Genomic DNA, 12678 nt, shown 5'->3' with positions numbered 1-12678 from the left:
TTAAATCAATGTGGAAACGGATCACTTTTGTTCACCCAATACCTTTTTCTGCACTGTTGGTTAGAGCCTGGAAGTAAGCATTTCACTGTAAGGTCTACACCTGTTGTATTCGGCGCACGTGACAAATACACTCACGAGGACAGAGTTTGAGAAACGCTGAACTAAAATATCTACATTTGTTAGTTTTCTTCCAGACCTAAAATGTTTGACAAAAAAATTGGTTTCTCTCCAGAAGGGTCATGGCTAGAAGGGATCCAGCTTTTGTCAAATTTATGTCAAAGGCTATCATCTATCCACTAATAGTGAACTAGTATAGGCCCAGTGCACTACTTTTGTGAGAAAAATAAGTGTCAGATGTTTTGTATTTTTATCAATAAATAAAACAATATTCCATTTTTTGTGGGGGTGCTGCAGCAATCCTATGGCCCAGGGCATATTTCTGCAGGCAAGAAGGAGAGGCTATAAGGACATTCCTGACCTGCAAAACGTAACCCTGAAACTAACCCTAACCTTAACATAATTTTATCCAATTCTGAAATTAAATATTGTTTTGTACCAGGAGTGTCCAAATAGCCTTTTTGCAGGCAAGAGGTTGGGTTGATGTTACCTCCACCATGCAATCCCAATGACTCTGAGCCTGTTCTCCTCAGACACCACTAGATGGCGATGCCCCGGTTGTTTCTCAGCATTCTGCTGACCTCACAATTGACTGTCTACCTGCCAAGTGAAGCCCAAAAGCAAACCCCTCCCCCTCACACTTCCAGCCCGAGCTGCCCAGCTTATCCTGGTGTCCCTGGCATACCTGGTCATAACGGTCTGCCTGGGAGAGATGGGAGGGATGGGCATGACGGAGTCACAGGACCCAAGGGAGAGAAAGGACACCCTGGTAGGGGACATTAAAGAATGTGTTAACTAGCATCAAGGCATGGCACAGTTCCCAATATAAAAAAATGACATGTTTGAGGAATGATCTGTAAAAGATGAAATGTATGTTGTTTTATGTTATTCTAGTAGGAATAGGGGCACAGGGACACCCTGTTGATGTGGGGCCAGCTGGACCTAAAGGGGAGATAGGGGAGCCAGGAGCTAACCAACAGTCCTTGACCCGTTGGGATAGTACTTGTTGAGGTGCAATCCAGAACATAGACAGTGATAGAGAAATGTGTCATGTTCTTTCAGATGCAGGAGGCAACAGTGTGATCAGCCATTTACTCGCTGAGATCCAACAGCTCAAAGACAGACAGGCTAATCTTGAGAAAGGTAAGAATTTCTCTTTAGAATTATTATTTTTTTAATTATAAATTGTTAATCTATTTCAAAAAATATATACACTGAGTGTACAAAATATTAGGAACACCTTCCTAATATTGAGTTGCACCCCTTTTGCCCTCAGAACAGGCTATATTCATCGGGGCATGGACTCTACAAGTTGTCGAAAGCGTTCCACAGGGTATGCTGGCCCATGTTGACTCCAATGCTTCCTACAGTTGTGTCAAGTTGGCTGGATGTCCTTTGGGTGGTGAACCATTCTTGATACACAAGGGAAACTATTGAGTGTGAAAAACCCAGCAGCGTTGCAGTTATTGACACACTCAAACCAGTGTGCCTGGCACCTACTACCATACCCCGTTCAAAGGCACTTAAATTGTTTGTCTTCACCATTCACCTTCTGAATAGCACATATACACAATCCATGTCTCAAATTATTCTTTAACCTGTTATTCTTTAACCTGTCACCTCCCCTTCATGTATTTCAATAAGTGATCATAGCTCTCTCCTGGACTCACCTGGTCAGTCTATGTCATGGAAAGAGCAGGGGTTCCTAATGTTTTGTACACTCAGTGTGTTTCACATTTATATCCACATTCAACAAAGAAATCGGTCGGTATGACTCACAGAAAGAATTACATTATTTATTTCAAGCTGCAAGCTTCAGGGTCTTCCAGAAGGCAGGGGACAAATATTTAGTGTCCAATGGAGTGCTGGGAAGTTTCGATGAAGGTTTGAAGTTCTGCAAAAACTTTGGTGCGACGCTGGTCATGCCAAGGAATGATGTGGAGAACCAAGCTCTTTCCAAATTCATTGTTGGTGCTTCTTATGGTTTCCTGGGAGCAACAGACAGGAAAACAGAGGGTGTTTGGGTAGATTTGAATGATGAGCCACTGACGTATCTGGACTGGCACAGTGGAGAACCAAACAGTGGAGGTAATGGTATAGAAGACTGTATTGCTACAACAAACTCTGGACCTTGGGTTGATATTACCTGTGATGCAAACATTGTTATAATATGTGAAATTTAAACATTTAAAGATGGGATTTTTTTCCATAAAATCATTGACCTACATTTTGATTGCTACTAAATGAATTTTCGAGCAAATTATCTTACCAAATCTTACATCCAGCAGACACTGTTTATGAGAGCTGCAAATTATTTACAGACTGTCAATAAAATGAATAAAAAAGAGCAAGGAATTCTGTGTTTCTCTCTCGGACCAGTTGATGTCCATGTTTGTTTAGTGTGGCGGTTTGACAACCAGGACAAAGTAGGCTATTTTATAATCTCACACTGCTCACAATGGAAACATCTGCCTTTCGGGTGCAGCACAGGACAATATGGATGTAACCAATACAGTCGATCATTTCTCTTCCTTTTATATAAAGAGTTACATGTATTTTTCAAAATAACACAGTTAGAACAATGTATTATTTCAACCCAGAATAACATCACATTTGTTTAGGGTTCAGAGGAGATATAGTGAATGAAGACAGTGAACAAACTGACATGAAACGTGTATGCTATTCTATGCTCATATTTGATTGTTTCTCTCAATTGTTGATGTGATTGTAACCCAATAGCAGCCCCTAGTGGTGATCTGGAATAACCTCACCTTTCTGAGACCACACCTAAACACAGGTGTCATTAATTATTTGTCTACCTTCCATGTCTGCGTTCCAATTCTCTACACTTCTCCAGAGCACCGGTGGAAGTTTTGCCTACCTGTAGCTCAGTGGGGGCTGGTGGAGGGCTATAGGAGGACAGGGTCATTGTAATGGCTAGAATGGGATTAAACAAACGGTATAAAACACAACAAACAGATGTAAACCACGTTTGACTCCATTCCATTTAACCAATTCCAGCCATTACAACGAGCCCGTCCTCCTATAGCTCCTTCCACCAGCCCCCACTGCTGTAGCTCTCCAGACACATTATTTTCACAAGCTGTCACATGAGCCTTTTATGTTTACTTCTGTGTACAGCAGGGGTGTCAAATTCATTCCATGGAGGGCCTAGTGTCTGCAGCTTCGAGTTTTTTTCAGTTAAGACGTAGACAACCAGGTGTGGGAAGTCCTTTACTAATTTACTAAGTACAAGGGAGGAGTGAAAACCCACAGATACTCGGCCCTCCATGGAATGAGTTTGGCACGAGTTGTACAGGCATAGTTGAATTCTTGTGAATCCATTTCATCGTTTCAATATTGATCCACTAATGCCACTTTCTCAGCTGACACTGATACGTGTGTTTATCTAACACAAAGTAAATAGATGCTCTTGTGTGTGACACTGGCTCAGACGAGTAGAGATCATATTTACTGGAAGACAGGCAAGCTAAGGTAAGCTCATGCACATTCAAAAGAGAAGTCCTGTATTTCATGAACAATGCATTTTCACATAAACAAAATGTTTAAAATAACAACATAGTTGTTTAATTTATTATTCATATTTACTTGCCACAAATCAACTCTATATTTATAATTCAAAATATTGTACTGTACATCAAATATTTGACATTTGAGTTATTTACCAATGACACCATACTGTATTATAGTGAAATACAAAGATGGGGAATACCCAGAGTGTCCTTGAAAAAAAAGGATTCACTATCCCGAGGAAGGTAGAGAATGGTGTCATAGCTACTGACAAAGATGGTGACCAGTTTGTCATTAAAGAGGTCAAACTGAATGAGGTGAGTGGGCACCATTGTCTTAGTTTTTTTTCTTAAATGTTATTTGTAAACATAAAGTGTAGTTTTATTGATAGGTAGAGAAACGTGATGAGATGGGGAGGTAGAGGAGAGGGCTATACAGTAAACATTAAATGGTGCAGTTGGGGTTTGAACCCTCCAGGAGTCAAAGTGTGGTCCATAGGCAGCAGCACTACCACTAGACCAACACTTGTCTTTTATTTTACATTCTACTTTTATAGCAACCCTTTTCTAATAAGGTGTGTTATTTATATGATTATAGATCATTTATAAGGAGTTTGTCACTGGACTGCTTTCCCTGTGTTGATTCATGCCTGGCAGTTTCCGTTTTACTTATTTAATTGATTTATTATTATTATTATTTACTTATTTTATTGTTTATAATTAAATACAGTTTGATTTGATTGGATTCAAAGGGAGACACAACTAGGTCTAATTTAGAATCCTTTATAATGGAAAGTGTTGGATTGAGTACTGTGGTTGTTGCTTTAACAGACATCAGACTCGTGTGCTGGAGACATATTCTCTGAGGTTGAAATACTCCTGCAGATAAATCACTGCCATATTTTAGGACTCTTTCCAAGGTAACATATTTTTGTGTTTATTTTTCAGTTCAGAGAGAAAACGTTAGGGTTGGTTCCCAGATACAGATTACAAATCCATTGAGAATGATTTTTAGTCCAGGACTAAACTTAATTTGTGTTTAGGACACCACCCCAATATGTCTGTTGCCACAGTATCAACATGGAAATTCTAAACAGAGGAGGTAGCATGCTATACCAATATATCCCAAAATACTATATTCATACAACTATGCATTTTTACAGATAAAACAGATACAAGCTACTACGAAGTGATGGACCATAGTGAGGGTGGAAATCTCGCACAGAAGATCAAAGATGGGAACCCATTTTCAGAAGAACAGGTTTCTGAACTAATAACATATTGGGTTGTTTTCCAGGCTGACTACATTTTTTATGTTGCTTGCATGAATGAAAGGTTGCATGTCAAGTCATCGACAGTGTAGTCGTACATCAGATTTCTTCATAATATCTTTCTGGCAGGCGTGTGAGATGAGCTCCCTCTGCAACTGGATCCTAGACTTCCTGACAGGCCGCCCCCTGGTGGTAAGGGTAGGTAACAACACATCCGCCACACTGATCCTCAACACGGGGGTCCCTTAGGGGTGGGTGCTCAGTCCTCTCCTGTACTCCCTGTTCACTCATGACTGCATGGCCAGTCACAACTCCAACACCATCATTAAGTTTGCTGATGTCACAACAGTGGTAGGGCTGATCACCGACAATGATGAGACAGCCTATAGGGAGGAGGTCAGAGACCTGACCATGTGGTGCAAGGGCAACAACCTCTCCCTCAACTTGATCAAGACAAAGGAGATGATTGTGGACTACAGGAAAAAGAGGACTAAGCACGCCCCCATTCTCATCGCCAGGGCTGTAGTGGAGCAGGTTGAGAGCTTCAAATTCCTTGGCGTCCACATCAATAACAAACTAAAATGGTCCAAGCACACCAAGACAGTCGTGAAGAGGACTAGACAAAACCTATTTTCCCTCAGGAGACTGAAAAGATTTGGCACGGGTCCTCAGATCCTCAAAAGATTTTACAGCAACACCATCGAGAGCATCCTGATGGGTTCCATCACTGCCTGGTATGGCAATTGCTCGGCCTCTACAGAGTGTAGTGCGTAAGGCCCAGTACATCACTAGGGCCAAGCTTCCTGCCATCCAGGACCTTTATACCATGCGGTGTCAGAGGAAGGTCCTAAAAATCGTCAGAGACTCCAGCCACCCTAGTCATAGACTGTTCTCTCTGCTACCGCACGGCAAGCGTTACCGGAGCCCCAAGTCTAGGTCCAAGAGGCTTCTCAGCAGCTTCTACCTCCAAGCCATATGACTCCTGGACAGCTAATCAAATGGCTACCCAGACTATTTTCTCTTTAATTATTTGTTTTTCTTATCTCTTACTTTTTTATACTTTCAATTTTTTATGTATTTTCTTAAAACTGCATCGTTGGGAGATAGACATCCCGCTAACGGGACAACTTCCGGTGAAACTGGAGGGCGCACAATTCAAGTAAATAATCATAAAAATTATGGATATTAAACATTTAGGTACATATAAGTGTCTTATATCGGCTGAAAGCTTAAATTCTTGTTAATATAACTGCATTGTCCGATTTACAGTAGCTATTACGACAAAAACATGCCATGCGATTGTTTAAGGACGGCGCCCCACATCAAAATATTTTTCCACCGTCACAGGTTACATACATTCACAAATAACGATTAAATATTCATTTACGTTTTGAAAATCTTGCTCTGATTTGTCATCTAAAGGGTCCCAGCTATAACAGGTAGTGTCGTTTTGTTAGATAAAATCCTTCTTTATATCCCAAAAAGTCTGTTTAGTTGGTGCCATCGATTTGAGTAATCCACTCGTTCAACATGCAGGGAAAGGTATCCAAAAATCTTCCCCTAAATTTTGTTTCAACAAGTCATAATACATTTCTATTAACTCCTCATATACCTGAAAATGTAATTAAACTATAATATTTCTTACGGAAAGAGGTATGTTGAATAGGAAACCGATTTTAGAAAGTGTGCATCCTCTTCATCGCGCGCACACAGACTGATTTCCAACTGAGTCCCAATGCTAAAACTTGTTTCCTAGTTTTGGAAGAAACATGCCTGAAACCTTGAACAATGACTGTTTACATCTAGTGGAAGCCATAGGAATTGCAATCTGGGAGCTGGAATTGGATATGCCCCTATACTTTCCATTGTAAGAGCATGGTCTCTCAAAAAAAGAAAGAATCTGGTTGGTGTTTCTCCTATCATATCTATTGTGTTACAGTCTCCTACATTATTTTAACCTGTTGGGGATGGGGGCGCTGTTTAGACTATTTATGCTAATGTGGCTAATTTTTTAAACGGCTTCCCACAAAATCCTTGATCGTACAATATGCATATTATTATTATTATTGGATAGAAAACAGTCTATAGTTTCTATAGGAGTTGAAATTTTGTCTCTAAGTGGAACAGAGCCCATTCTACAGCAATTTCCCTGACATGGAGTCAGATTTGAGAAATGTTGGGCACTTTTCTGAAGTCAGTTAAAAGGGCACTGTCGTTGCTATGACTATACGGACACTTCTTACGTCTTCCCCTGGATGCCTTTACGTGATGACGATTCCAACGGGCTCGATTGCTCGTTCACAGGCCCTACAAATGAAAAAAACCTTTAGCTAGCAAGTCTTTTCTTGCTGCGTAACGCGCGTGGAAGACACCGACCCTCTCCTGTTCCAAGCGTTAGTTTAGCCTGTTATATTTCTCCGGTCATCTTTTCACTCGTTATAGGAGTTACAAACATCACAAAGTAGTTAATTTAAAGCGTTTTATAGCAATTTATATCCGTTTAGTGCGATTTTGGGACATTTATTTTTGCAACGATGTGAAAAGTTGGGCACGCTTTTCAGTTCATCCCGAACGTAGTTGACATTTCCACATGGCAAGAGGACAGCTTTCCACCAAAAGACGATTTCTCCCAAGAAAGGATCCTTTGCCCAAGATACTGATGGAAGAACAGCTCAAGGTAGGACATTTTTATTATGATAAATCGTGTTTCTGTCGAAACATTTTAGTGGCTTAGGACGCCATGTTTTTTGACGTAGCTTCGCTTGGCGCAAACTGTATTGAAAAGTAAGGATAAATTAAAAAATGTAATAACGCAATTGTATTAAGAATTAAATTGTCTATCAATCCCTGTCCACCCTATATTTTTTAGTCACGTTTATGAGTATTTATGTATAAGAGTAGATCACTGTCTAAGTGGCGCAAGGACAAATTCTGACCAGCCGAGTTACATTTCACATTGTCTAACCATGATTTTGGTGGCTAAATATAAACATTTTCGATCAAACTGTATATGCATGTTGTAATGTGATGTTACAGGAGTGTCATCGGAAGAATTCTGAGAAGGTTAGTGAAAAAATTAATATCTTTTGGCGATGTTGACTTTTATCGCTCACTTTGGCTAGAATCAATGCTGGGCTGCTAATTGCTATGTGCTAAGCTAATATAACGATTTATTGTGTTTTCGCTGTAAGACACTTAGAAAATCTGAAATATTGTCTGTATTCACAGGATCTGTGTCTTTCGATTCGTGTATGCTGTGTATTTTTACGAAATGTTTGATGATTAGTAGTTAGGTAAACACGTTGCTCATTGTAATTATTCTAGTCCATTTGTGATGGTGGGTGCAATTGTAAACTATGCCATATACCTGAAATATGCACTTTTTTCTAACAAAACCTATCCCATACCATAAATATGTTATCAGACTGTCATCTAATGAGTTTTTTTGTTGGTTAGGGGCTATAAATATCTTAGTTTAGCCGAATTGGTGATGGCTACTGGTGTTGGTGGACAAATAAAAGATGGTGGATTATGCTAATGTGTTTTTAGGTAATAGATGTACATCTTTACATATTGTGTCTTCCCTGTAAAACATTTTAAAAATCGGAAATGTTGACTGGATTCATAAGATCTGTGTCTTTCATTAGCTGTATTGGACTTTAATGTGTGAAAGTTAAATATTTAAAAAAAATATTTTTTTTGAATTTCGCGGCACTGGTTTTTCAGTGGGGGGGGGGGGGGTGTGCCGCTAGCGCCACGCTGATCCTAGACAGGTTAACATTTCTACAAACTTTATAGTAGCTTCTTTCCAATGGTACCAATTATATGCTTATCTTGGCTTCTGGGCCTGAGTACCAGGCAGTTTACTTTGGGCACGTAGGTCAGGCGGAAATTCAGAAAAATGCTAAATTACTATAAATTAATGTAAACAGTTTTCAAGCCATGTTTGCTGAAATCCTGCATCTACTAGCACTCACTTCTGTCATCATGAAGTGATTTAAGAGGCTAGTTAAGGATCATATCACTTCTACCTTACCTTGACACCATAGACCCACTTCAATTTGCTTACTGCCCCGATAGATCCACAGACGATGCAATTGCCATTGCACTGCACACCACCCTATCCCATCTGGGTAAGGGGAAAACCCGCGTCAGAATGCTGTTCAGCCTTCAACACCATAGTACCATCCAAGTTCATCATTAAACTTGGGGAAATGGGCCAAATTGTGCAACTGGGTCCTGGACTTCCTGAAAAGCCGCCCCCAGGTGGTGAAGGAAGGAAACACCAACTCCACTACACTGATCCTCAACACAGGGGCCCAACAAGGGTGCGTGCTTAGCCCTCTCCTGTACTCCCTGTTCACCCATGACTACTTGGCCTTGAACGCCTCCAACTCGTTCATCAAGTTTGCAGATGACACAACAGTAGTAGGCCTGATTACCAACAATGACAAGACAGCCTACAGGGAGGAGGTGAGGGCGCTGGCGGAGTGGTGCCAGGAATATAACCTCTCCCTCAATGTCAACAAAATGAAGGAGCTGATCGTGGACTTTAGGAAACAGCAGAGGGAGCTCTCCCCTATCCACATCGACGGGACAGCAGTGGAGAAGGTGGAAAGCTTCAAGTTCCGACTGTGCAATGACCACAGTCCACAAAGACCACAGTCCACAATGACCATAGTCCACAATGACCACAGTCCACAATGACCAATGTGCACAATGACCACAGTCCACAATGACCACAGTCCACAATGACCACAGTCCACAATGACCACAGTCCACAATGACCAATGTGCACAATGACCACAGTCCACAATGACCACATTGCACAATGACCATAGTCCACAATGACCACAGTCCACAATGACCACAGTCCACAATGACCACACTGTACAATGACCACAGTCCACAATTACCACAGTCCACAATGACCACTGTGCACAATGACCACAGTGTACAATGATCACAGTGTACAATGACCACAGTGTATAATGATCAGTGTACAATGACCACAGTCCTCAATGACCACAGTCCACAATGACCACAGTGTACAATGACCACAGTCCACAATGACCACAGTCCACAATGACCACAGTGCACAATGACCACAGTCCACATTGACCACAGTGTACAATGACCACAGTCCACAATGACAACAGTGTACAATGACCACTGTGCACAATGACCACAGTCCACATTGACCACAGTGCACAATGACCACAGTCCACATTGACCACAGTGCACAATGACCACAGTCCTCAATGACCACAGTGTACAATGACCACAGTGTACAATGACCACAGTCCACAATGACCACAGTCCACAATGACCACAGTCCACATTGACCACAGTCCACAATGACCACAGTCCACAATGACAACAGTCCACAATGACAACAGTGTACAATGACCACTGTGCACAATGACCACAGTCCTCAATGACCACAGTCCAAAATGACCACAGTGTACAATGACCACAGTCCACAATGACCACAGTCCACAATGACCACAGTCCACAATGACCACAGTCCACAATGACCACAGTCCACAATGACAACAGTGCACAATGACCACAGTGCTCAATGACCACAGTGCTCAATGACCACAGTGCTCAATGACCAGTCCACAATGACCACAGTGTACAATGACCACAGTCCACAATGACCACAGTCCACAATGACCACAGTCCACAACGACCACAGTCCACAACGACCACAGTCCACAACGACCACAGTCCACAATGACAATAGTTCATGATAATTGACCAAAAGTCGACTTCACTCACCGTGAAAAAGGGGTTTCCTACAGCTTGAGGAAACCTGACTGGAGAGGCCTGTCAAAAGTGTGATGGAGGGAGAGCCAAGATCACCTGCAGGAGAAGAAGAAGGAAACACGTTTTGGAAAAGTCCACAATCTTTCAAAGTCACAGAACACTTCCTCTTTCTTAGGTGTGTGTGTGTGTGTGTGTGTGTGTGTGTGTGTGTGTGTGTGTGTGTGTGTGTGTGTGTGTGTGTGTGTGTGTGTGTGTGTGTGTGTGTGTGTGTGTGTGTGTGTGTGTGTGTGTGTGTGTGTGTGTGTGTGTGTGTGTGTGTTTTATGTGTGTGAGTGTGTGTGCTTGCAGGTGTGCATTCATGTTTTCCTACCTTGCCAAGTCTACAATGTAAGGACTACAATGTCCTGACAATCCACCCGATTGTGGGTGTGTGTCTGTGTGTGCAGACACACGAGCACTCTTGCATTATGCAAAAACAGCTGTTTCAGCATAGTCAGCAAATGTACATTTTAAATAGCATTATATGGTAGAAATAAAAGCAGTAATTTAAGAAGATGCACTCCTGAATCTTACCATTATCCCCAACAGATCCCCGGACAAAGAACACTTTTTGAAGACCAGTATCTATTACACGTCTGGGCGTTAGGGTCAAGGTTTTGAGCAAAAGGGGAGCCAAATTATCAGGGATCATGAAACTAAATTGGACTATTTTTTATAAAAGGTTGATATGGGTTGCCATACACAAGGTCACTGGTTTGAATCCCTTTCTAACCTTAACAAATTAGAATGACTTGCCTTTAACTAATCCGTCAACATACTTGCTTAAACTTTACACCTTCATTGCCGTTCTTCAAGTAAAATGAAATAAGGAAAACTGGATGTGTTGTGTTACCTTGATTTGATTAGTTAGTATTTCACTGATGATCCCCAGTTATCCCTGAAGTGTCTCTGCAGGTGCACTAATCTCCACTATGTAAGGTGGGCTGGTTGTGACAGAGATGTAAGTGCAGTTCCTAGAGTCATCTCTAACATTGCAGCCCTTAGGTTCAAAGAGGTGCTTTCTTTGTCTCAAACACTGTGTGGAAAACAGGAACTTAAACAAATACACTGCTCAAAAAAATAAAGGGAACACTTAAACAACACAATGTAACTCCAAGTCAATCACACTTCTGTGAAATCAAACTGTCCACTTGGGAAGCAACACTGATTGACAATAAATGTCACATGCTGTTGTGCAAATGGAATAGACAAAAGGTGGAAATTATAGGCAATTAGCAAGACACCCCCAAAAAAGGGGTGATTCTGCAGGTGGTGACCACAGACCACTTCTCAGTTCCTATGCTTCCTGGCTGATGTTTTGGTCACTTTTGAATGCTGGCGGTGCTCTCACTCTAGTGGTAGCATGAGACGGAGTCTACAACCCACACAAGTGGCTCAGGTAGTGCAGTTCATCCAGGATGGCACATCAATGCGAGCTGTGGCAAAAAGGTTTGCTGTGTCTGTCAGCGTAGTGTCCAGAGCATGGAGGCGCTACCAGGAGACAGGCCAGTACATCAGTACATTTTGCCACAACTTTGGAAGTATGCTTGGGGTCATTGTCCATTTGAAAGACCCATTTGCAACCAAGCTTTAACTTCCTGACTTATGTCTTGAGATGTTGCTTCAATATATCCACATAATTGTGCTCCCTCATGATGCCATCTATTTTGTGAAGTGCACCAGACACTCCTGCAGCAAAGCATCCACACAACATGATGCTGCCACCCACGGGCTTCACGGTTGGGATGGTATTCTTCGGCTTGCAAGCCTCCCCCTTTTTCCTCAACACAACAATGGTCATTATGGCTAAACAGTTCCATTTTTGTTTAAATTTTTTTGTTGCTTGCATCTGTCACCCCCCCAAAATTGCGTGCAACCTTGCAAGAGATATTATCAATCTTATTTCACACAACTGACTGTATGTTACTGTCCAATCATTGAGCAAAAAA

General features: G+C 41.6%; 1 protein-coding gene and 1 long non-coding RNA gene across 2 annotated transcripts; one reads left to right on the top strand and one right to left on the bottom strand.

Moving 5' to 3' along the window:
• Positions 1-660: 660 nt before the first annotated feature.
• LOC129835731 (mannose-binding protein C-like) lies at positions 661-2432 on the top strand. The gene is made up of 4 exons (XM_055901502.1): positions 661-886; positions 1012-1084; positions 1178-1260; positions 1924-2432. The coding sequence occupies exons 1-4, from the start codon at positions 661-663 to the stop codon at positions 2298-2300; spliced, it is 759 nt and encodes a 252-aa protein (XP_055757477.1). The 3' UTR covers positions 2301-2432.
• LOC129835742 (uncharacterized) lies at positions 2017-11347 on the bottom strand. Its single transcript, XR_008756501.1, has 3 exons — positions 11264-11347; positions 10703-10786; positions 2017-2105 (listed from the first exon to the last, which is right to left on the bottom strand). It is a non-coding gene; the product is annotated as an uncharacterized LOC129835742 (long non-coding RNA).
• Positions 11348-12678: the final 1331 nt, after the last annotated feature.

Source organism: Salvelinus fontinalis, chromosome 36 (assembly GCF_029448725.1).
Source record: "Salvelinus fontinalis isolate EN_2023a chromosome 36, ASM2944872v1, whole genome shotgun sequence".
NCBI classification, from domain to species: Eukaryota; Metazoa; Chordata; class Actinopteri; order Salmoniformes; family Salmonidae; genus Salvelinus; species Salvelinus fontinalis.
Note: the sequence above shows the minus strand (reverse complement) of the source record. Positions and strands in the feature narration are given on the sequence as shown.